The 27107-nt window shown below is 35.5% G+C and overlaps 1 protein-coding gene across 1 annotated transcript in view; it reads left to right on the forward strand.

Annotated features, from left to right (window-relative positions):
• Positions 1 to 8232: 8232 nt before the first annotated feature.
• The window catches only part of clockb (clock circadian regulator b), a 60282-nt gene continuing 41407 nt past the window's right edge, over positions 8233 to 27107 (forward strand). The window contains 12 exon segments of the mRNA XM_038292796.1: positions 8233 to 8388; positions 14305 to 14391; positions 16085 to 16249; positions 18508 to 18596; positions 18901 to 18963; positions 19042 to 19190; positions 19698 to 19789; positions 20795 to 20884; positions 21084 to 21204; positions 22354 to 22467; positions 25048 to 25166; positions 25257 to 25339. Coding sequence (XP_038148724.1) covers positions 18580 to 18596; positions 18901 to 18963; positions 19042 to 19190; positions 19698 to 19789; positions 20795 to 20884; positions 21084 to 21204; positions 22354 to 22467; positions 25048 to 25166; positions 25257 to 25339 — 848 coding nt within the window. The 5' untranslated portion in view covers positions 8233 to 8388; positions 14305 to 14391; positions 16085 to 16249; positions 18508 to 18579.

Genomic DNA, 27107 nt, shown 5'->3' on the forward strand with positions numbered 1-27107 from the left:
TTGTTAACATTTGCAGACATTTAAGATCCTTATGGATGCAGAACCTTTGTATTCTGTAAATACTCTGGAGGCCTTGGAGATAAAGATATAAGCACAGTAGAGAGCAGCAGGGACAGCACATTCTTTGTGCTGAAAGGGGAAGAATGATCAACAGGAAGGTCAGAACGACCCTGATTGTATGGGGCTGTAATAGATCACGTGGTAGCTCATTGGCTCTATGACTGTTTAAGAACCTATTATGTACAAAATGTCCCCTCCACCAGGGGGCACTAATGTGCCAAAACGATTCCGTGTTGGTGGATCAGTGATTGATTGATTGACTGACTTTATTGATCTCACAGTGGAGAAATTGACTCATTATATCAGCTCAAATAAACAAAGAAGAAGAATGTCCCAAAGGAAGAAAAAGTTGAATTGGATATGTATGTATGTATATATATATATATATATATATATATATATATATATAGAGAGAGAGAGAGAGAGAGAGAGAGAGAGAGAAATGTAAATATCGTTGTTGTTTTTCATTTTGCAAAAACTTAAAAGCTTTGCTGCTTTCTACTGCATTAACATCAATCAATCTGCTTAATATCTATTTTAAAATGTTTATCTTGAACATTTATATATATATATATATATATATATATATATATATATATATATATATATATATATATATATATATATATATATATATATATATATATATATATATATATATATATAAATTCAATATCACTTTAAGAAAAATATTCTTTCATGGATAATAACAAATAACAAATCAACAGACTGTCGACCCCCTCAGATGACCTAAAATGCCTTTACTCAATACAATTTAGTGAAGAAGTAGTTAGTTCACCATGTTTGAATTAAATTTAATGTATTAATTCATCATTTAAAAGTCTTTGGTTATATAGTGGAGCATTTAATTGTGCATTTTAAAATGTGACTGTATATTTTTTTATTTGTATCATATTAGATATATAAATAAATGTTACATAGACTTATCTGATGGGGCGACAGTGGCGTCGGATGCAGGAGTTTGCCCTGCAGTCGGCGGGTTGTCGATTAAAGCTTCGGCTTTCAGCATGGTTGTTTCCTTGGGCAAGACACTTCACCCGCATTCCCTACTGATGGTGGTCGAAGGGACTGGAAGAGCCTGTTTACGGCAGCCTTGCTTCTTTCAGTGATCCCAGGGCAACTGTGGCTACAATGTAGCTTGCCACCATCAGTGTGTGAGTGTGTGAATGACTGAATGTAGTGTAAAGCCATTTGGCCAAGTATCCTGACATTAAAAAGTTCTATATGTGTACAGGCCATTTTCCATGGTATATTTTGGTATTTCTGTTGTATTGTATTTCTGTTCTCTATTTTGGCCATCCATACACCTTAGGGACTGTGTCAAAATAACCTTCTGAACCCCGGGGGGATCTAGAAGAGGCATGTCAGCCACGAGGGCCTGTCAACATCCAGTGCTCTGAGGTACTCAGGGTGGATCTCATCCATCCCTGAATCTTTCCCACCATGGATTTAAACGACTACCTCTATGAATTAAGTCTGGATATAATGAGACATTTTGAGTAATTTGAAAGTAAGTATGTGCTCAAGCTCTACATCATTAACATCAGTCAGATTTAGGCCTCCTAAAATCACAACAAGAAAACGCTTTTTGCTATAAGTTTTTATTTAGAAGCAAATCTTCAACATTATCCAGTGAAATATCCACATAAGGTTGGACTGATCACTGTAGCTCCCACTTACCCATCAGGTGACCCAAACAGTTGATGTATATTTCAAGACTTTTACCTTTGAAGGCTCCACATCGCTTACTGGTAGGGTTGAGATCCAACACTGGTAAGATTGTGGTGAGAAAATGGTTGTTTTCAAGGCTTGGTCTTTCCTAATGTATTGTCATTCAGGTCAGCGTGTGGTGCAGATCTGTTCTGCATTAAATCTTTGTTTTTCCATTGGTGTTTAATTTTTTGATGGTTAATAACTTTTTTGTGGAAAAGGTTCACCCTCCACACTGTAGTCAGTCCTCTTTTAATGGTTTTATAACCTAATGTGACCATTAATCCCAGTTTAAAGGGTGCAAGGACATTTTATTTTTGCATTTTTAGTTCTTTTATTTGTGTATACCACTGACTCATGTACCTAAAAAGAGAAACCCTCCTGAACTGAAAGTCCAGTTTTTAGGAGTGATGCCTGCTTATAAGTTGAAGGCATCTAAGTTTGTATAAACATGCCAACTAATTGCTGGCAGTAGGTATCCTTTACACCCTGCAAAGGTTGGTCTAACTGAAGTTTTATTTTTGGACTTTGTTTTTTGGACTCAAGGTTTAACTGTAAAATAGTTGTCTGGCAGCAAATGTGTTCCAAACTGTGGTTTGATTTATTTATTTATTTTTTTATATGAGAGAGTGTTACTGTACATAATAAGGTCTATGTCCAGTTTGGGTGGGGTTACTCTTGGCAATGTGATAATAAAAGCATGATTTTGATAGTTGAGATTTCCTTCTTTGTGAAGCCTGGTCAGGGATGGTGAGCTTTGTTTTTACTCCACTACTCCAACTAGGCTGTAATTTGGTCAATTTATTCTGATCTTCTTTTATCTTCAACTTTGGTTTTGGGGTTATGAATTAAATTAATTTAATTAGTAAAAAAATTTAAGTCAGATTTCTTAGTTTAATGCGACAAACGTAGCCAATAAAGTAGATTTTGATTCTTCTTGTTTTTACTTTATTTATAAATATTTTTTTCTGACTATTCCTAGGTATCCTTTCATGTTATATCCATCGTCCTCTAGACCCGGGGTCACCAACCTTTTCAAATCTTAGGGCCACTGAATGCGTACTGTGTCATATGGAAGGCCACCAGAAGTGACCTGAAAAGTCAGCATCCACCTAAACTTCATGTATTATAAACATTTTTAAACTTTATTTTAAACTGTTTCATTTTTAAATATCAATAAACTTAATTATGCTTAAGAATTAAAAGCAGCAGAATAAGGTCATTTTAGACTCAGCTCCCTAGTGAGTTGTGCTATATTTAGAAGAGGCTCTAGGGGGCGCCTTATTTGGCCCTCAGTGCCCCAGGAACTGTGTTGGTAAACCCAGCTCTAGACAAAACAGAAAGCTGTTTAGAAACATTATTATTAGTTTCTCTGAAGAAAATTTTCAAAGAACAGAACAGAATGATAAGAGTTCAAATCTTCCTGCTTTTAAGTGTTTTGTTAATAATCAAAATCAAACACCAATTTTTTATGTTCTCTATTTTCACTCATAAAGCTAAAGCCTGTAGCCATGTTTCATTAAATCAATGCTTGAGAGTTGTCATATAAGGTTTGTTTACTTTAATAAACCACATTTTGAACTGAATGCTGCTGATGTAGCATGATACTGACCTTAAGCATTACCATGTGATTACCATGTGAACCAGGGGTGGAGCTAGATGGGGGGCCAGAGGTGGCCATGGCCACCCTTACCCAATCATTTGCCTTCCCTGTGACCACCCCTACCATTTCCTCCCTCTCACACAGATGGTGGCAGCAGCAATACTCTAAAGTGGAATATTCAAAACATTAAAATTTTTCATATATTAACAATAACTTGACAACAAAAACCCTGTAGTTAATCTTGCAAATCAATATACAAACATTTAAGATGATAAGCATGGAATTTATCCACTTTTCAGAACTAGATTTTGTTTTATATGAATAGTGAGTTGAATAATACTTATCATTTCCTCATTTATTTCATCCTCAAAGTTTATGTAAAAAAAAAAATGCAAAACTACTTTAGTGTATTTGAACGATCAAGTTGAAATAGCTAGACAAGTTGGTCACACAAGTTGGTCATATCTTCAAATGCTCAATTCAATTTCCTTTTCGAATTTACTTGTATTTTTGAATTAAAGTGAATTGTGTCTCCAGTCTTCATGAGCCAATATCTATCAAAGGTGATATAACAAAGTAATGGCGGAAAGCTCGACACAGCCATGGAAAAACGGATCAATAAAGGAATCAACAGAAGAAGTTAAAGCTGTTTCCAAATACCTGCGGTGTTCTGCATAGCCGCAGACCAATCAGGCACCCAGACTAACCCCCCCATTGTTTGAGGTTTTAGTGCCGCTGACTTTCCCTCCACATTCCTCAGATCTCAGTCCAATGAAGTATTTGTGGGATATTCTGGAACAAGGCATCTGCTCCTCTGAGGCCCCACCTCCAAACTTATAGGACTTTAAAGGCCTGATGCTAAACCTCGTGTTCCAGATAGCACAGCACACCTTCAGGTGTCTATAGGAGTCTCTCTTGATGGTTCAAAGCTAAAGCTAAAGCTGCATACTCCTTTTGCACATCTCTGATGTTGCTGCTATTTTTAAACATCCATTACTGTAAAAATGTCCATAGCTGGATATTGGTTATTATTTATTCTCCACAGTTTTATATTGTTAAAACCCTTTACAGTACAGTATTTTATTGTTTATATCTTAACTCTTCACTATTATGTTATTCTTATACATTTTTCTAAGGTCCACATTTGTGTGACCATTTTTTTCTATAACATTTTTGGTGCTGTAAAAACTGGAATTTCCCCATTCTGGGACAATAAAGAGATTTTCTATTCTATTCTATTCTATTCTATTCTTTACTGCTGGGCAGTTGGCCAAACTACCTGACCTGATCAATTCTACACATTCAGTATGTAACAATACACTCAACCTAATGTTATCTAAAACTCCCCAGTGCAAGCGCAAATTATATTTAAAGACTTAAAAAAGCTTCACAGCTTCCCTGACGTCTTGGGAATTATGCAAAAATCTTTATCATTCAAATTCCTATCTAGGCACACGTAAAACATGTTTTGTTTGTTTATTTTTACAGTGATATCTTCCATGGCGCTCTTCCTCTACAAAAAGTTACACTAAATTTCTCTATTCTTCTGACATTCCTGTTCAATTTGCTTTTGTTTATTCTACATTATATATTTACAAATGTCTTCATGTCAGTTGTATGTTTTTCTACGTGAAGCGCCTCATTACCAAAGCAAATTCCTCCTATGTGTAAAAACACTATTTGGCAATACATGTTTAATGACCAGGTTGAAGGAAATTCAACTGTCTGAAGAGTCAGAAGTTCACGTGGTAGCCTACAGGTTCAAATGCGTGCTTGTTTTTTTTTTTACAGAGAAAATCGTTTAGTACAAAATGTTCTCACCAGTAGGGGGTGCTAATGTATAGAAAAAGAACAGCTGTTGGATTTGTTGAAGTTTTTATGTAAAAATTCTTCCAGTTCTGAAGCTCCCTGCTCTTTCAACCACATTTTTATTACTTCTAAACAGCTACTGTGGTTTAATAAAAATAAAATAATATAAAGGAAAAATTTAATCTTCTGTTGGATTTCCATTTCCTTTATCCAAACATTGGTTTGCTGTAAAACTGGAGTGTTTTGTAATAATGGTTTATCAAACCTGGGGAGGTTTTTTGTAGTTTTAACTTCTTAACCGCCCCCCCCCCCCCCCCCCCCCCCATCCCATCCTCCCCTATTTTGCATACCCAAATGGAAAAGCAAATAACTTAGGAACTGTAAACTCAAATTACATGTGTGATGCATCATTTGAAGCTAACACCTTCTAGTTTCTGAATATACAAATGAATGAGTATCATCAGTTCAAACATGACTCAAAGTTGTTTTTTTTATTCTCGAAAATGATAGGTCTTTTTTGAGCAGCAGTAATAAAGACATGCTTGAGAATTCTGCCTATACTTATAAAACTATTATTAATACTAAAGATAAAATAAAAAAAAATTATAAGAAATCAAAGCAGGGTCCAGGACCCAGTGAGGGGTCAGAACACAGTGAGGGATCCAAAAATTGTTTTCAGTAGTTTGTGTCCCCTGAAAATAGAATAAATAAAAAGAATAAAAAAGTAAATGTTAATGTCCCATGAAAAAAATACACCTACAATTTAATGAACAATTGTACTATCAAATGCCCCACCGAGATAACAAAAAAAAAGTTTTAACCTTGGATTATTTCAATGAATGAATGAATAACTTGATTTCAGACAAGCCAGTAAAGAATGTATCATATTAAAAATGCTACATATAAATATTCAAATTAATTACATATATATTTGTTTTATATGTAAAATTTAGTGTTTATGTCTCAAAAGCAGTAGGAAGTGAAGCTAATTTCATCATACATCTTCATCCTAATACATCTTAATCATACTGCCTTCTAACAGTCCGTAACATTAGCAATAATCCTGCCTCCTATTTAACTGACAAGTTAAGACTTCTTAGACTTAGATAACTTTTATTGTCATTTTGTATATACAAAATTTTGTTTAGTACAGCTGTTCAGACAGTAAATTAATATTTCCATTCCATAAAGTGCAGCAGTGATCAAAAGTAAACAGTGTGGGAGAAAAAACATGACGCAAAGATGCATTGATATTGAAGTTTGGAGTATTAATATGTTTGGTGCAAATATGCAGTAGTTTTTGGTTTGGTGTTATCAGTGTGATGCAGAGTCTGTGACATGATTTAGAGTTTTTTTCAACACTATGGTTAATTATGCTCATCAATATACAAACATTAAAAATGATAAGTATGGAATTTATCCACTTTTCAGAACTAGATTTTGTTTTATATGGGGTAAAGAAAAAATGTATGTGTCCCTGCAAGTCATCTAGGAGTCTTCAGTGAAATCATAGACAAAGAACATTTTTAATAAAAACTTATTAAATAATAAATTTATGTAGATATTAGTACTTGTAAATATCAATTTTATGCAGAATGATTACTGATAAAAGTAGGTAAGTAATGACAATGGGAAAAAAATTTACCCAAACCTCAAATACGGATGTTTGAATATATACAAACAGGATTTATACAAGCATAGTTTTTCTCTATTTAGAAAATATGGAGGTTTTGCTCATCAATTTTCCTGTTTGGAACAGAGTAGATCAGAGGTCACGGATTAGTGGACCGCGGTCCGGATCCGGACCCACCTGCTGGCTAATCCGGACCCAACCTGATTTATAACATTTATAAATTACTGCATGTTGTCTGACAACATTGTCTAAACGTCACTTGCGCCGCTTCTCCTGTTACCCCGAAATCGTACATCCTCCGTCTCCTCTCCGCTCAAGACCTCCTGCACAAAGCAAAGCCTATTGCCTCTGCTGTTCCTCCCACATTGCTGTGCTCCGACTTAGCTTCAGAGCTCAAGGAGAGCATGCGCGATATTATCATTCAATTTGTAGGAGCAAAACATGCAGAAATGAACGCTTAATTTAATATGATATATTTAAAAAAAATCGAAAAACACTATAGATTTTAAAATGGATTTTTTAAAAATATTTTTTTATCTAAAAAAAATTAATGTATAACATGAATGCATAAACACCTCTTTTTATTTAAGTGTTAAATTCTGTTTAAAGCAACAGATCATTAAAAATGTGTCCGGACCATTACTGGTTGATGATTTTCTTTATTTGGAACGTGCTGATTTTTAATTGGGTGTAGATTGACCCTTAGGTTCTGGTGCCTATCTGCTTTTTTTTTTCCTACTTGCTTTGATTCTGTTTTATCTTCCTGTATTTTAATCATGTAAAGCACTTTGCATTGTCTTTGTACTGAATTGTGCTACACAAATAAATTTGCCTTGCCTTGCTTTCGGCCACCCCTCAGTGTACATTGGTGATTCCCTGGCCCCCCTTATAAAACTGTTATGGCTACGCCTCTGCATGTTCACTTTTCCCATCCTCTCTGAGTATTTTTTTTCATGTAAGTCAATGGCCTAATAAAAAAAATAGACTTAACGTCATGGCTTTTTGCGCCTCTGATTGGATGTAGATAAAATGGAAAAAGCCCTGCTATATCCGGTTTGGGTCTTCCTTACCTCTATGTAAAAATTAACAATTTTTGAAAGGTGTCACTCACAACGCTTTTATAATAGATTCTGCATTTTTTTTTTGGGTCATTAATAATGCAAATATGAAGCAAACATTTATACCATTTCACTTTCTCCAAAGTGCGATATGCAAAAAGCAAATTGTTGAGTCGCTTCTTATGATTTAGAAAAACGAGAATGGACTGAGAGTGAAGACATGAAAAAGCTAAAACAAAAAATAATCTGGAAAAAAACGCAGTCATTTCTCCTCCTGAGATCACTCGCAGTTTCCCTCCGTTTCTGCTACTGTAATTGCAAACTAGTGCGCCCTACTGTCTCCAATGCGCATGACTGTACGTCGTAAAGTGAAGTAGGCCTCCTGTTTTTCTCCCGAGCCCGAAGTCCTCTCAGTCCTCCCGGCCCCCACCGCCTCGGCGTGACGCTCAAGTAAGCAAAAACACGGTGACTGGCTGCTTGATCATTCGTTAAAGGTAAAGACTTGTTTTCTCTGTAAATGTAAAGTTGGTGTTGAGGTGTTGTTTTGTGTACGGTGTTTTTTTTTCTCTCTGCGTGCGGAAGCGGTTGGACTGCAGAGCAAAGCTTCGGGACTGTTTCCGCACGCTCGAGGGAGAGTAGAGGCCCAGTGACCCACATTCTGAGCTGCCAGTATCTGTGTGAGCGAATGGGCGTGCGCGTGCACGGCGCCTCCATACCGCTTTATTGTGTGAGCGTGTACGTTTGCGTGCGCGCCCGTAGACTATATATCTTTGCGTGTGTGTGTGTATGTACATCTGCCGCGAAAGAAAAAAAAAACGTTGCTTCGTTTTGGCTGTTTCTCACCGGCTGGTGTTTGTGTTTTTGTCGGCTTGTCGGACGCTGCCTCGTGGGGTTGTTTGGACTCGCTCTCTCGCGGCGTTGAAGGCAAAAAGCGGGGATATTTTTTTTAAGATTATTTCGTTTTCAATGTCAGTTGTTGCGTGACAGCTCCAGGCGCGGCGCCAGCTTGCAATGATAGAGACTGATTTTTTTTATTTTTTTTAGTTTATTTTTCCGCTTTTTTTGTTGAAGCAACGTGAATCGCTTTACCAATCGCGAATGTAGCGAGGAGGAAACGAGAACATTAAGAGCATTAAAGCTCTGGAGTTAAATGGGCAGTTTTCGGTAGCCAGCTTAGTTAGCCTGCTAGCTAGCTATATGGGCTGTTCTCGGTTGTATAACAACAACACCTGTGGCGTTAAAAGGTATGTGGAATACCACTTATTGCTCCAACAGTTAGCCATGTTGCTAACGTCAGGGTTAATTCATTTGTAATGTTGTGTTTCTTGGCTCTGAGGAGCCACCTACTCTTCCACCACTGACATCAATTACTGCTGGAACAGTCCACTCCAGAAGCAATGAATGCACAATGAGCGAGGGGGGGTTTAATGTGCTCTTGGGGTTGTATTTATGTATGTATAAATGTATTTATTTATTTTTTTGAACAAAATACATTAATTTACATTTTTAAGTAGGGATCTCCATTCTTTCTTAAAAAAAAAGAGAGAGAGAAATTAAGTTATATGCATGAGATCAACTTAACTTGTGCAAGGCAACAGAAATAAATAAACAGGCAGTAATATTACAACCAATGGAAATATACATAACTTATAAAATAATTAGATTAAAATAAAAGACAGACTCCTTTTGCAACAAGGCAGTTTCCTGCATCATGTTAACTTTGTGAGTCAAAAACCCAGAAATTTTGACATGTCACTACATAATTTTTGTTAATGTCCATGATTGTTGGAGATAAAGCTAACAGATATAAAGATGAATAGAAGATTTTGAGTCTGGGGGTCCTTTTACAGTCACTGTAACCTTTCTGCCTGCAGTGATATCTTTAAAATCCTGAGGCAGTGGCTTTTCCAGACACCCTTTATAGGGCGCTCAGTGAAATCCTTTGAAAATCCAAATTTCAAGCCAATGGTGTTATTGGATTCCAGGAACATACCTTATTACCTTTGTATGTCAATGTAATAACCACCAACTTATTGGTAGAAATATATTAGATTCAATTTTATATATATATTTTTATAACCAACTATAAGAATTGGCTCTAAGAATCAGCTTATTTTGTCAACAAAAATGGGGGACAGCAAGAAAAAATGTTTTTCTTTATTATAATTTTATTTTTTCAATAAAAATGGAAAGCAGCTCTCAAAGGCAAATAAAAGTGGGTACAGTAGGTAATATATCATTCAAGGCCTCATCTAATTGGTCAAATGCCAAAATAGGATGTACAGCCATGTAGCAGTATCTTTGCTGAATGGCTGGATATAGATCTTGTGCTTCTAGACCTCACTGAGGGACGGGGGGGACTCCATTAGTAAGGGGTATGCAAGTGCAAGTGATCAAAAAGGGTAACTTGCCCTATAAAGGGTTAAAGATGCTCGCCAAGTAGTAGATATTTGTATCATGGTTTATGCTAACAAATATACACTTAAAATTAAAATAGGTGTTTAAGAGATGCATTGATGCGAATGATTTGACACAAAGCCAATATTTCTGAACTAAATATCTTTCTTTGCAGTTTTCATCATTCTTGGAAACATTTCTTTTTCTGTTATGAAAAGATCTGGAATATTAAACTCCATTTCGTACCTTTTTGTTTTTTCCTCTCTAAATTGTATTTTCATCTTGTCTTATCATTTTCTACCTCTGAACAGATGTTTTACCATGTAAAACATGATTTCACCCCCCCCCCCCACGATGAATCAGCTTGTTCTGTACTTTTGTCAAATGGTTTTATGAAATTTACAATATTATAATCTCATATTTTCTTTATTCGATTTTATTTAAAAAAATGACTTTTAAGCCTAATTAGTCCAGTTCATTTTGGTTCTGATTTCTGTTTGGGGTGGTTAAAAGTATGATCAAAGCAAACCAAGTTATTATAGGATATGTAGTTTTAATTTTGGGTACTGTTAATTTAGTTTTCAGCTCTTTAGTTATCAAAGCGGGTATAAAATGTTCTCCCTTGTGTTATATAGGATCATTTCATCCTCAGAGATATTTTATTTTCTTCACCTATTCTTTAAAGAACTTTCATTAAAGGTTCTAAATTAGGACTTTTAACTAATGGTTATTTTGCAAATCAATCTGTAGATTATTTTTTGATAAACTGATTAATAATCTGATAGCCAATGGTTCCTTAAAGAAGATTTTTTTATTAAATTAAACCAGAAAACAAAACTTTTCCACTTGAGGAATTCTGGATAGAGCATATTGACAGATGAAGACCATTTTTTAAAATCTTAAATGCAAAATATTTATATATTTTCCAATTTCAATATAATTACTGATGTAACTATGTTGCTCTGTCAGGCAAAAGCACATTTGTGAGTCTCTACTACTACATTTAACGATTAATCAATGACTTAATTAGTTAACGATTATTTCAATAATCGATTAATCTGATTAATTGTTTCAGCCTTAGTCATAATAGTAATGTATTTGCCAGCATAAGATCTGTTAGACCTGATTTAGATTAATTAGAAGATGTAATCTGTCATATAACAAAACGGTCTGCAGGACTTTGGTACTAGGCTGAAATATACACAATACAACATTTTCAGAATTGGAAAAATAGTATTTGATCAAAGTACTTTGAGATTTGACAATTTTATAACATAGATTCTTAAAATACTTTGTAATTGAAGATATAGCATTCTGTACTAATGTTGAAATATTTTAACAGGTTTGAAATGGAAACATTAAGGAATAAAATGATATCGATGTATATGACTGGGATACAAATCAGCAATATATCCAAATTGACTCTGAATCTAATCAAAGGATATGATAAAACCTAAGTAATTTCCCTCTGCAATTATTAAAGTATTTCTGATTCTGAGTAGATGTGGCACAAAGTATGTTACCGAAAAAACGATTGATAAAGTTTTGTTTGTTGTTGAGTAATTTGTTCTGCAGTTTCAGCAAGCACTTCTTAAAAGCTGTGACCCCACAATCAGTCAGAATTATTTGACTTTTTTGTTATTAGTTTTCTTAAGGTATCTCCATGAAACATTAAAAAAAAACGCTTTTAATAGTTAGAGTAAATACTAGACTTGTAGCTGTCTCATTATTCAGCCAAAATGTCATGTTATTTACAGGAGAGTATAGTTTTAACCTTTTAATGCTCATTGAGTAAGAAAACTTTCCCTGAAACCAAAAGTTAATGGGATCATGAAGTACTTCCACTCTTTAATTGAATCTGGAACCTACATATGCTTATAAAGCAGATTTTTCTCTCTTCAAATCATCTCAGGTTTTCTGTTTAGGTTTTTTAGATAATAATTGAGTTTTTAAATAGTCTTCTTGGTTAAAAATATATTAGATAAAATTTTAAATTTTTTTGATAAACAACTATAAGAATCAGCTTATTTTGTCAACAACAATGGGGGACAGCACAAACATTTTTTTTTTTTTGGTATAATTTTATTTTGTCAATGAAAATGGAAAGCAGCTCTCATAGACAAATAAAAGTGGGTTTTTGAAAGCCCTATTTAGCCAATTGAGTAATCATGTGCTGTCAGCAACAAACCTACTACCATGGTTGCACAATGTTTACTCAAAAAAATGTTAATTTTCCATTTACTTTCCAGGAAAAAGGGAGAACGCACAGTTATTCATACTGCGGGAATAATACTATAATATACTTAGAAGTTACTCCTAATTAAAACACGTGTCATAAGCTAATAATTTCAAATCCCCCTGCCTGTTTTCTTCCATTTATTTCTTCATACATATTTTACCATTTCTTCTGTCCTGCTCTTCTCAAAGTAACACAAGCAGTTTGACTTAAAGTTGGCCTATGTAGCTAACCTCTAGTTATATGCTTAATAGACCTTGATACCCATAGCTTTCCAACTGTATTTTTTTTAAACATGGCTACCCTAATAGCAGTGAGTGGTTGCACTCCTTTAGTTTGCTGAACATTTCTCAGTATTTTCCAAAGCATTAAATCTTTCCACACATCTCAATTGTTAATGATTGTAAGCAAGGAAAAATGTGGAAATGCTTTTTCAGCCAGCTGTGCTGCAGTGCTCACCAACAGTTGAAAGGTGGCGCACACAACCAGAAAAGGTCAGTCAAAATGGAGTTTGTGGGGGAAAAGGCTCACCTCTTTAAAATCCTAAGGAAAGTTATGTATTAAAGATTAGCAACCTTTGAACTTATCAGTCTGTATTGACACGCTACACGGATATTAATATAGACTATGAAGGATTTGTGTACCAATTATATGTGGAACTGCTTCAGTTTATTAGATCTGTTTTCCTGTTTTTAGCATGATATCCATGCTGTGATCTTATCAGGCTCAAATGATTTGCTGCAGTGTTACTGAACAAAATGAATATAAAGGAAGAATTTGGAAGAAATAAAGAGGATAAATGAATAAGAGAAACTCGGATTTGTAGCATAATGTGATGTCAGGTTAAGCCTATTTTGGAGAAGGTAGATTTTTGTCTAGATAAAATTCTTTATTTTTGCTACAAAAATAACTGCAGAGCATGGCATGCTGTTCTTTAGGTAGTAAAATCTTTATGTAAGCAAACGGAAAACGCCTGGCTTGTAGCTTTAAGTGGGAGGCTGTGTGGATAAGAAGGAGGTTGGTAACTTAATATGTCATTGATTAAAATTGCGTTTCATAAATGTAGGCCATGTAGATGCCCAGATTAGATGTATTTGTCCAGTGAAAAACCTTAGTTTTATTTTACATTGAGTCTCATCCGAGTGTATCAAACTGCTGCATTTTCCTTATTATGACTCATTTGATCTTTTTTATGGGTTGTTGTTTATGCGTTTGTCTAAATTTGACCAAATAAGGGACACTTCCTTTCCCTGTCATATTATCAGGGTTATGTTCACCATTTAGTTTAGTGTTTATGAACCAAACTTTTTTTTTATTGAGTCTTATTTTTTCCCTGACCAAATAGCTACATGATAATTACAATACTCTCCATGTCTGCAAATGATTTCCATACTAGCATAGTTTTTTTTAAAGACATTTAGAGGCTTTTTTGTTTAGTATATTCTGAGTTTATGAATACCTGATATTAATATTTAGATAAGCTGCCAGATATGTCAGCAGATTATTAGTGTTTTAGCTTGGTGGGAAAGAATTGAGTCATCGCTTATCAACTTCCCAGCAGTGTCGTTCACAAAGTTTTCAACCTCCTGACATGAAGGCAATCACTCCCCAGCTCTGCCACCTCCTCTGATCTGACTCATGCTCGGCTGAAAATTAGTTACTTATATCATGACATGATTTTTCTAATTGGTTTAGTTTTCTGGTTTATGTTGATATAGAATTATGTTGCACCGATTTCTACGCCAGTGAATGAGTCAGTGCTTTCTTTGTGTTTCAGGTCAGGTGTGGTGTGTAGTGTCGTCAGAGCCTGCAAAGAAGACCTGAGTTTAAATAGGCCACTCTACGTGTGACATTCCAGCTGAGGGTAAGTTCAAAACCGTTTTTGCTGGCAAATTGGTAGTTTCTTGAATTTTTAAGGGTCTAGTTGTTTGTTTAACTACTTTAGCATAGATTAATAATGCCCCTCCCCCTTTTTAAAATGTTTTAAAGAAACTAGAAGTTTTAAAATGAAAGGGTTTAAATGTTCCAGTATCTGTAATGGGATAGTTGATGGATTTAACGGAGCCTTTTATCATAAACTCCTCCAATGGCAAATCTCTTCCCATGATTGCAAACTGCTACAGTGCAACTATAAAAAAAAAAAAAGAAAAAAGATAATACTATAAAACTATTTTTTTAGATTGGTTTTCCAAGTTTACATTTGGTATTAATTTAGGATCAGTTTTGCAGTATAAAGCTTTAAAGGAGTTGTTCAAGCTAAATCATTTATTGATTCATTATAATTTATTTTCTAATACAGTTGTAGGTTGCAGTTTCCTTTGTTCCTAATAGACTATTACAGGGTTTCCATGGTTCATTAGAAATCATTAAAAGTAATTAAATTGTTGTTTTTTAAATTAATTGGCAGTAAAATTCATTAAATGTGATTATCGTGGAATTTAAAAGGCTTTTTTGAAATATACTTTTATAAAAACATTTTCATCAGATATATTATATCGTGATTTATTTGCACGGATCTGCTTTTGGTTGATTGTAAAGCTGTATGTTCAGAAAAGAATAATGGGGGGGGAAAGCCAATATCAACAAAACTGGCTTGAAAACGAGGAATTCGGTACATGGTTGCAACCTGTTGACGGAAAAGATGACGAACGAAAATTGGCAAAACTTTGAAAGTGCCCCCAAGTGCAGTCACAAAAACCCTCAAGCGCTCCAAAGAAACTGGTTCACACGAGGACAGCCCCAGGAAAGGAGAACCAAGAGTCACCTCTAGTGCGAAGGATAAGTTCATCCGAGTCGCCAGCCTTAGAAATCGCAAGTTAACAGCAGCTCAGATTAGAGACCAGGTCAATGCCACACAGAGAGCCGATGCAGAAAAGGTGAACGAATGAACTCTACATACCTCTAACATACCGTTAAGCATGGAGGAGGAGGGGTGATGGTGTGGGTTTTTTTTTGCTGGTGACACTGTTGGGGATTTATTCATGATTGAAGGCATACTGAACTAGCATGGCTACCACAGCATCTTGCAGAGGCATGCTATTGCGTCCGGTTTGTGTTTAGTTGGACCATGATTTATTTTTCAACAGGACAATAACGCCTCCATTCTCTTAGAGCTCATCAAGAGAATGCCAAGAGTGTGCGAAACAGTAATTAAAGCAAAAGGTTGCTACTTTGAAGAATCTAGTATATAAGACCTATTTTCAGTTGTTTCACACCTTTCTGTTAAGTATATAATTCCACATATCTTATTTCATAGTTTTGATATGTATGTATATATGTGTATATGCACTTTACGTTCATGGACACATGTTTATGGTGTGAAATTACGCAATTATCTATTAATAAAAGGCTTTTTTTTCCTGTGTTAACATAAACTTTAAAAGCAAATTGATAAAAAAAAAAGAAAAGTCTTGTGCTGATGACCTTGAAGTTTTTCTTATCTCACTTGGATTCAATTTCTTTTCTCTCTGAATGCAGGCTGTGAAAGGATGAAAAACCATCCAAAATGTCCACCTAACTCCCCCTTGACCCTGTTTCTTCTGCTCTGGTTTCTTCAGCAGGTTCTGGTCAACCTCTGTGTGTTTTCCTTGTGGTCCGCTGTCCTCTCGCGACCCCAATGACCTCATTGCCTCATTTGACCCTGGAGTCAGCGACAGCCCCGAACCCGCTCTGCGACATGTGAGAGATAAAAGAAGTCTGGAGTTTTCAAAAGCTGTGGCGGGGTGAGGACTGACTTCAGACTCAGACATGGTTGAGTTACATGTGAAAGTGTTTTGAAATATTGCTCTGGAGTGTGTAATTTGAATGTATGTGTTGCTGTGCGTGTTTGTTTCATACCTTCATTTTTTGCTTATTACCAGTGTCAAACACTATGAATAAATGGTTTTTGAGTGCAGCCATTTTGGCATTGATGTTTGACCCAGTTTTTATGATTTAGACCAAAACTGAAATGACTTTGATTAGCAACTATTTATATTTATCCATTTCAAAAGGCGCTGTTGTAAATCTTTCATTCAAGTTTCTCTGTAATATTTATTACCTTTTGAAGATTTTCGCTGTACATCTTCTGTCTTAATTTAAGATACTAAACATGCTACCCGATTTTTTTTTTTCTTTTCTTTTTAAGGGCCTGTGTAAAAGCTCTTAAACTCATTAATTTCTCTACAGCTTTCTGTATTAAATCCTACCTCTGTGCAGGCTAATAGTGCTTCTATTAGAGCGAAATGAACCAGACTAAACTAATGAGGTTTTCCGACCAGCACCTTCAGTTGATTCCCTCGTTTTTCTTTGGCTTGAATTTGACCTTCCACAGTTTGTATCGATCCACCTTTCAGGCACAGTTTCATCATTTAAATGGGTTTAGAGGTTATTAAAACAAAGCCAGAGGTTAAAACTCTGAGATATTTCTAAATTTAGAACATAAAACACCTCGGCTCAGCTGCACATTTCCTCATTCTGAGAATGCATGTTTTAATATCTGTACTGTTTTGTCTAAGGCTTACTGTTCAGTATCATTCATTTTCTGTTTTAAAATGTTTTTTTCTTTAAAGTCGCCCCTGGTTTACCTGAATTTTCCCACTCTGGGACAATAAAATATATTATTTCTGTTTTTATTTAAATAGGGATAACAACATTCACCTTTTATTACATAATACCTTAACATACATTTATTAGAATCTATAAGTGCCGTACTTGTTGGCACCCCCTGTAGAGATGCATAAACTTTTAAAAAGTTAAGCTTTTATTTCTCTAAAAACTTCAGAAAATGAGTTGGGTTTGTTTAGCTGCGGAGAGATGAGTGAAGACATATAACTGTTTTATTACAGATTACTTTGAAATCAAATTTTTTTATAAACCCGCAATTGTTAATCCTTTGGTTTCGTTTCGTCCGAGTATAAATTTGACATAAAAGCTCCTGGTTTTGCACTGTGGTATCAGTCATGGACGAACAAAACCCTTATTTTTAAACCTTTGTTTTCAAAAAACGATTATCATGCTTGTGTATCATCAAACTACCCTGCATAAATGTAAATGTAAATAATTACATTTTCTTGAAATGCATGTGTTTTTAGTTGACCTTGAGTTGGTAAATGAGGCAGTTTCACAATGAGATGATGTGATTTACTAAGTGTATATTGTCTAATAATCTTATTTAAAGAACAAAACATTAATTAATTTGCAGTCATCTTATTTACATGCTCAAATTAAGGGCAAATACACTATGAAAAAATGTCTGATTTTATTTTTTTTGTAGATCAGTTTTAGTATAAAATGGTAAAGAAAACATAGGCCTAAAAGTGTATTTTCCTATTGAGAAAGAACCTAATTGATTTGTGGTTATCACAAAAATAAGAAAAATCTAACTCTTACTGAATATACTTTCAGTTGTACTGGAAATTGATGATAATGTGAAAACAGATGAGGTGGTCTAATTTTTCCCCCCTATCAATACAGCCTTGATGAACCTTCATTTTTACTTTACCTGATAAGCACAAAGAGCAGGATGGGAAGAAAGTGGAAAAAAGTCTCCAAAGATCACTGTTGGAGAGTGGCACTTAAGGATCACAGAGTTGCTATGGCTAGATGCCATCCACATGCCAAATGGTGGTTTGGAAAATGGGAGTACATGGAATCATAAAACACAAAACATCAAAAGTTACCACAAAATAGGTCTTTGAAAGGACTTAAAATTTTAAACAAATTACTGGCACAACTTAAAAATAGCTCAACAGACACAAAATGAACAATCTCCTTAAACTATTTCTTATAAAAGTAGACTTTTATTTGAAAAATAGAAAAAAATGGACGTATGCTCCTGCATTACAAGAGGTTGAATTTTCACATTATGTATATTTAGTTGATTTTTTTTATTAAAATCAACAACCTACTAGTGTGACTTTAGTGTGATGATTTATGTTAAACCAATGAATGGGATTATGAAGGTTTAGTTGTTTTTTTTTTGTTGCTCTGGTCTTTTCAGGTGCTTTTCCAAATGCCTACCTCACGCCTAAAGAACAAAATCCTGCAGCCACAGCCCTGATCAGCAGCCACCATGTCATCAAACATAGGGTAAGCTGAGGAAGGCATGCAGATACACTTGCATACATTATTAAATATGGGTCACCACATTCATATTATGAGCTTCTTGAATTGCCTATAATTATGAATGAAAGTATTTTTGAAAATCGTAACTGAAACTCAGTCCAAGCATCGTACATACTTCTGCCTTTCTGAATCCAAATAAACTTGCATCTGCTATGCAGGAATTTTCCTTTTAGCTGTTATTTATAAGCTGCTTCAAAGCAGTCTCACAGCTGCAGCACAGAGAGATGAACATCACGTTTTTATTTTTTATTTTTTTTGCTTCCTATAGGGATGATTGTTGCAGCCTCACTGATGGGTTGATAGAAGAAGATGAAAAGGACAAGGCGAAACGGTGAGCTGTGTGTCGGAGTAATGGCCCACCCCTAATCACACCACGCCTCATATCTAACCAAACTGCTTTGGATTGCAGCGTGTCCCGCAACAAATCAGAGAAGAAAAGGAGAGACCAGTTCAATGTCCTCATCAAAGAGCTTGGCACCATGTTGCCAGGCAACACTAGAAAGATGGACAAGTCCACCATCCTGCAGAAAAGCATAGACTTCCTGTGTAAACACAAAGGTCAGGCATTTTCATCATCCTCGCTGGGTGGAGTTTTCTTACTGTTTTTTCAGGCTAATGATCAACATGGTGCGATCCACTATCAGTCCTGTTTACCTTCAGGAACTGAACTTTGTAAAAACATGGTTTATTGTACATTTTATGGCACATGGAAATCATAAAATATAAATTGGTCTGCTTTGACCTTTTAGCTGGTTGCCATACCCTAAACATTATATTACTTGAATTTTTTTATTGAGTTATTTTAGATTTGGAGAATTTTTTGGCCTTAGTTTAGGTGCAGCAAGTGGATTTGAACTAATCTCAGCTTTTATCTTTGACATATGAGTTACTTGGGATTCATTTGTCGCCACTCAGGTTCTTGATTCTGCTGCCTTTGGATTGACCACTAGAAATATTTTTCTATGTGTCCTTTGTGTTTTGTGTCTGCATCGTTTCAACCTTGTAGTTTCAAAAATCGCTAAATGTATTTCCTTTTAATATGATCCATCTTTCTTCCTTTATCAGAGATTGCAGCCCAGTCGGAGTCGAGCGAGATCAGGCAGGACTGGAAGCCCCCCTTTCTTAGCAATGAAGAATTCACACAGCTCATGTTGGAGGTCAGAAATGTCACATTCTATACTCTATTCCTGTACTGTGGGTGACAACAGTGTTGTACCAACTCTTCTGTTGTTCCCATGGTTTGGTTTTCAAATTGCAGTCAGCAGATAAAGTTCCAGTTGAAAGCTTGAGTAATCATGGATGTTTCATTGATTCTTGCCTCCTAGTAAAATGTCCCCATTTAGTTTGTAGAGGAACCACTTTTTGTTGCTTCAAACAAACTTTTGACATCACTCCAGTCTGTTATCAAAACTGGTAGACCATTGCTGTTGTGCTGAAGCCAAGCGGCGTCTGCTGTATCCAATACAAACCAGTTTTAATGTGTGTTTATTAGCATCGTCGTGTTGGGACGCTATTAGTTGTTGATTTGAGGTGAAGTAGAGCATTTTAGCAGCATCTATGCTGCACCCACTTTCTTCAGGGATGTTGCATCTTCACCTGATCCCTGTTGGGTCCTGTCCAATTCCTTTTTTTCTGTGAAGGATGATGAATTGGTTTAAACCTGGTCATCTTATATGGACTTTGGTCCTAAAAACGCTTTACAATTGAGGTGGGAATGAATAATTCAGATTGCAAATAAAGTTCTTGAATGCCTTTTACAAATACAATTATGGTCAATGTTTTAAAGCTTGGGACTTTTATACAAACAAAAATGTAGCAGTTTCCCAATCCTTAACCTTGTATCATTTTGACTTTGTTGTTAAAAGAAAACACAGTAGATTTGAGCTTGTGAACAAACTATGAAAAATAGAATAATTCAAAAACAAACACTGGCTTTCATGCCAATGATGGGTGTATTTAAACTTTTGAACAGATCTATATATGCACTTGGTGATTTTTTGTTACTGAGAAAAAGCTTCTGTTTTCCTTTTGCTGAAGAATTTTTTGTCTTATACATTTTTCTGACTGGCAGAGCCCAGTCCTTTATTTTAGTAATTGGTTTGTACCCTTTTTCCTGCTAGTAAACAGAACATGTCACTCTGTTATTTTTACCTTTGGATCAGGCTTTGGATGGATTCTTTATAGCAATAATGACCGACGGGAACATCCTTTATGTCTCTGAGAGCGTCACCTCTTTACTAGAACACCTGCCAGTAAGTATTACTGTTTTTCTTTTTTGCTGTTATTATTGTCCCATTGTGTGGCAGTGCTGTATTAAATCTGTCTTGTGTGAAATGGTTTGGCTGTTCTTTTCCTTTCTTTTTTTCTGTTCTTGGTTTGGCTGTTCTTTTCCTTTCTTTTGTTCTTTTTTTTTTTTACACTTCTTAAGCCTTCTTTTTTTGTATTTCTCAGGCGGACTTAGTGGATCAGAACTTGTTAAACTTTCTACCTGTTGGGGAACACTCCGAAGTGTACAAGGCTCTGTCGACGCACCCAGTGGAACTGGAGAGCATCAGTAGTGATTACATGAAGAGTCAGTAAAAAAAACTTTTTTTTTTGTGTGTGTGTGTGTGTTTGTTGAAATGCTGAAAGATTATTGAACAGAAACTCAATAAAATTTACTCTAAAAAACAGTATAGATTTTCTAAAGTAGTTAAAAAAGATATAAATCCCCCAAAGATCCGCCTCCCTTCATTCATATCGTCAGTCAGCTACACAAAAAGCCAATTAAATGTTATATTTGGATTTACAAATGCAAAACCTTCTGTTTTCTTTCCAGAACTATAAAATATTGTAAACAGATTTAAATCGCTGTAATTAGCATTTATATTTTCTCTCATATGTTTGTTGAGAAGCCAAAGGATTCTACAATAATAGCTTGCTGAGTAAAAAAAAAAATTCAAAGTACTGGATCCTTCCACCCTCCAATCTACAGTTCTATATAATAGTTCAATTAAATGTTAATCAAATGTGGATCTGTATCTTCCAAAAATAAAATAATTTTCCAATTTGTCTAAAATCTTCTAATTTATGATCAAGGCCGTAACAGTTTTTTTTTTTTCAGGTGTAAAGACTCTGTCATTATTATTCAGACTGTTGAAATCTGGTTCTCTTTCCATAAGAGAAGAATCAGTTTCTTCTCAGACATCAGATACATGCCGCTGACTTTTAAATCATTAAGATTTGTCGATTGTTCTGAAAGTCTGGTTATAATCCAAACTGCTCAGGCTGTAGTTTTACCCCAAAAAGGGATGAAAACCCCCAGATATGCTACAGTCCACCAGCGTTGCAATTCCATTGAGGTTACAAAACTACAAAGGAATACTTATAGGGAATATTTTTTGTGCAGCCTGTATTTAGTAACATTTAGTTAAATTAAACACTGATGTGAGTTTATAGAACCCAAATCAACATAGCTCAAACCTTTGGTCCAAATATCATTATGTATTTCTGGTGCATTATTTGTCTCTTGTAGACTTTGCTTTACTCTTCTCAATAAGTGAAATAGTTAAGTGTTTTATAAAGGAATGAAACAGACATTTTTACAGTCACAGTTTTCAAGGCATGGATCTATCTTGTTTGGAATTGCAGTGTCAGAACTGAATGTGCAATCTTGCATAACTCCTTATTTGCTGATATTTCCTTTATATTTTTAATTAACTCTTCGTGTCTGTCTCTATAGCTAAGAATCATCTAGAGTTCTGCTGCCATATGTTGCGAGGGGCCATTGACCCCAAGGAGCCCCCCATCTATGAATATGTTAAGTTTATCGGCAACTTCAAATCCCTCAATAACGGTACGTTGCTCTGCTCATAGTTGATTTGATCATGCATGCTTAAACAATGCTGCAGGATATTTTACTTTATGCTGCGTTCACGCCAAACACGTTTCAAACCGTCAAATGCTTTAAAGTCAGATTCTCTGGAAGCTCTAGATGCTCGGCTTTCAACGCTCCAGATGCTTTGCTTTGTAATCAAGAGAGTGGCTTGGTTATATTTGCTTTGATGATTTAGGGAATAAAAGTAGTTTTAACACATATTTAAGTGAGAAAGTCCACCCTTAAACATATTCTTTATATTCAGTTCATTGTTGTTGTTTGGAGCATGAAAACCCCACATAGGGATGTTTCACAGTGCTGAGGATCCCTAGCAGAAGTAATCACTGCTTGCATGTAGTGTCTGTCTCTCAGACTGCTCCTGGATCAGCTTTACTAATTGGTTGATGCTTGGCGTCCAGCGGCAAAAGTTCTCTTAGCTCCTGCGTCGTCCACTCTGCACCTTTCAAAGCGCATCGCTTCAGTTGCTCAAATCAGGCTGCTGGACCCAAAGCCCCCTAATGTCATCTCCCATTGATTTAGCATGTAATCCAGATACCCTGGTGTTTAAAACATGTTTGGCGGGAATGCACTATTACAGTCTTCCCCTTTCCAATCAAACCTACAGTTGTGGAATATATTATCAAACCACCGTTGTTTTCTTCAGTTTCCTGTTCTAAAGGTGTTTTACTTGAAGAATGTAAGGAAGAAAAAGAAAGAAGTTAAATTTTTTTCATGACTGTACGTTTTAATAGACTATTGACGCAGAAGTATTGTTAATGTTATCTACATAATCTAAAACAATCTTTTCTTAATAACTTTAAACATCAATGGAAATATATCTGTAGAGAAACCAATCTAATTATATACAATTTAAAGAAGAGTACCAAACTGAATTTTATGTTAAACTAAAGTTATCAAGTAAACAGAGGTCCCTGTGCCCAGTTCAGAGCTGGTAGCCTCTCTTTGGTAGAGGAAGTGGGCTGGTATAAGGGTCTCTGTTAGGAGGAGGAGAGGGTCTGTTTACTCTGTGACCTTAGTGTGATGATATAACTTTGTCCTTTATTGTACAATAATCTGAGACTATTTCAAAGCATAAAAAGAAAACAATGCAGATTTGTTTTGGTTACCAGTTGACAATATTTTAAGATGGATACTTTGTAAATATATATTTCTATTAGCCGCTCTTGTCAGTGAGGTTTGGAACAGAAGACAGACTGCTATATCCTACCTGAGTTTTGTAAAGTTAAGTTGCGTGTAACTTGTTGGTTAAATGAGTGTCTCCTAAGACCATACAGGCTGGGCACCAGCTGAAATGGTGCATGACACTTTAATAAAAATATATCAATTGTTATTCTACTCCATGGTAGGTTATCCAGTTCCCAGTCATATTAATTTCACTCCTTCAAAATTTTCTTATTTTGTCATTTTATAACTTAAAAGTTGTAGAGTTGATTCTATAGACTATTCAACAGTTCAACACAATTGTAAAGGTTGAGGATAATTTTCAGGCAGGTATTATAGTTAGGGTTGTTTGTTTCTCACAAAATAAATGTATATACTGTGGCTTGGTGGTGCATTTAGCTTCCTGCAAACCATCCTCAGTCAGCTGATCAGTAAACAGTTGGTCACCGGTGACTCATTTAGTTTCGACATACATCCAGCCGTACTGTTAAGACCTCTGAGGTTTGTTAGAGAGTAGTAACTGCATCTTGAAGACCGAGGAACACATCAAGCAGGTCAGGGAGAAAAAGTAAGGTACAGTAAGGTTTATATCTAAAAAAATAAAAAAAGAATATCCCAAAGTTGGAACGCCTTAAACAACTTTGTTTAATTCGTCATGGGGAGAGGCATAGTCGCAACTGTAAACATACCAAGACATGACCATCCACAGATGAGGTATAGAAAAGTGGCAGTAAGAAAGCCAATGTTGAAAGAAAAACTGAAGAAGTCCTGTTTGCAGTTTAACATTCATGCCAGAGCACACCTTCTTCACAGGGAAATGTAGTGGAGGTAAAGGTGTGTTGTGGGAATAGTTTTTCCTTTTCAGTGACTAAGCAGCTGGGCAGAATTGAGGAGAAATTAATGGAGCTAAATGAATAGCAATTTCTTATAGGCTGCAAAGATGGAGAAACTAGTGTAGGTTCACTTTGTAGAAGAAAATGTTCAAACATACAGCAAGAGCTTAAAGTTAAAGATCTAAAGTTAAAGCGGAATCTATGGCTGTACCATAAAATGTTTGATACAGCCGCAGGGATGATTTACATACAATAATAATAAATTTTTTAGTCTCTAGCTTTTCAAAGATGATGGAGAAATAGACTAAGACCTGCAGCTGTAACTCAGAGGTGTTCTGTGAAGGATTGTCTCAATAGTGTGTGCATGAGCATGCAAGCAATATTTCCCACTATTTTACTTTAAAAAATAAACTGAGTCTCATTTTCCATCTGTTTTACAAGTATACACTACCTTTTGTTAATTTAATTTATACAATTCCAATATGCTAAAGTTAAAGCTATGTTTACAGTTCAAGGTGAGAATAAACATCTCTCTGTGTTTCAGTTCCAAACATTACGAGGAACGGTCTGGCAGGAGTGTTACAGCGGTCACTGCAGCCTGCCTTCGATGACCAGGTCTGCTTTGTAGCCACTGTTCGCTTGGCCAAACCTCAGTTCATTAAGGTATCGTCTAGTTGAGTACACCGCTTAGCCATCCTTTTTGTCATTTAACTTCCCACGTCAGAATCTTAGCTTTGTTTTTTTTGGTTGTAGGAAATGTGCACAGTCGAGGAGCCAAATGAAGAATTTACCTCAAGGCACAGTCTGGAATGGAAATTCCTCTTCTTAGACCACAGGTTAACACACTCTGTAGTAACTCTATGTGCGGTGGCCCTCTCTTCCATTCATCAATACCTTTTCAAAACATCCTTAGGGAGGGACGCGTTCTGTCACAATGTAGGTCAAATGAAGAATTTATAATAAACCCTCCCAATGGCACATAGAGATATTTGTAAAAATTGTGTCTCTGTTAGAGAAATGATTTTAAAAGACTGATTTCTTTAGGTAAGTATAATAAAGAAAACCTTCCAGAGCAACAAATGACAAATCCTGGAAACAATTTATTAGATCTAAATAAACCCCTACAGTAGCAAAACAAGCAGTCAGTTTTATGTCTTGTGTGTCTAAATATGGACACATTTGTCTAACTTTGATTTTGTAAACCTGCATTAAGACAGAAGGAGCGCCGCTGAAACTCTGTCCCCAATCTTCTGGTTTGACCTAAAAATTAGTATGCAGCCCAAGTTTTGCAAGTTGGCTAAGAGCTTGACCTGGTTTTTCTTTTAAACGGTGCTGCAGATGGCATAGTGGAGGTTCAGGTTGCTGACCTCTGCTAGTTTTTTTTTTTTTTTTTTGGTTGGGTAACAACCTGTTGGTCTTTGACAGCACTTCCTGTTACGCCTCAACTAGCAAAACCTGCATTTCTACTTGATTTTTGTTGTTTCTTCACTTCATTGTAGAATTTTCCCTACTTAGTTCACTAGTGTCACAGGTTCTGTGACCTTTTACCACTTATCAGAGCCGTTACTGCTCTCAGCTGCCAAAGGAGGCTGCTGAATAGGTGTGAAGGGGAGGTGGCATGACTTTATAATCTGGCTTTGAGATGACAGCCTTGTTGTATGATATGGATATTGAAGTGAGCACGCTGGTTGATCTTGAAATCATTCTTACGCAGGAAATATTTCTAGGAAAGGTTAACTATCTACTAACTGCTAGGATTTCTGCCATTAATAATTAGCTTTGCTCGAAATCTTAGTCCAGTCGCTCTCTCACATGGGTCCATGTAAATTTTATTGAATATTTAACATCAATTTCTAACAAATTAGTATTGATATTAAAAAGAATAAGAAACATTCATGTGATGGGAAATGATCAAAACAAACATTCAGAGTGAGAGAATAGGACTTGTTACTAACGTTGTCCAGCATTAAGCTTCACAATATTATTTTAGCTAAAACCTGGTGTGACACTAGTGAATTTATTAGTGAATGATGCATCTATTGCTAGTATTGTTGTGCTGCTGATTGTTCAGAGAAGCAGAAAAGGTTTAATAATAGCCTTAGGAAGTAGTTCTACTTATTTACCAAATAGCAATGCCCAAACAGCAGCAGCTGCTGCTGCTTTCAATGGGAAGTTTTACAAAAAACAATTTTCTTCGAATGAAAATCCTGTATTTTTTAGTCTTAGTTTGAGTCTGCCCAGACCCTTTTATGTCTTGCAATGGCCCCAAAGCAGAAGGACATTCAAATGTACCCCTTTTTTAGATGCAAGTCAGATTTTCATCATGCCTTTCTAAAACAATATCACATCTTCCATATTCTCCTCCTTCTCCCCTTTATTATAATGCTCTAAAATTAAGTTTTACCTTCTTTTTGTGTAAAATCAGTGTGTTGTAGTCATTCCCAGCATACATAGAATGGATTCTAAGTCATTTTAGAAGAATAATCATGGTAAGCATAATGGCATTTGGATTAGTCTACCCAGGGACTTCATGGGGTTTTGTTCAAAGAACCTAAATAAAAATAAAACATTTTTTTCATTAAATATTGCACAATTATTATATAC

The sequence above is a fragment of the Cyprinodon tularosa genome, unplaced genomic scaffold (genome assembly GCF_016077235.1).
Source record: "Cyprinodon tularosa strain WSP-4 unplaced genomic scaffold, ASM1607723v1 ctg318, whole genome shotgun sequence".
In the NCBI taxonomy this organism is placed as follows: Eukaryota; Metazoa; Chordata; class Actinopteri; order Cyprinodontiformes; family Cyprinodontidae; genus Cyprinodon; species Cyprinodon tularosa.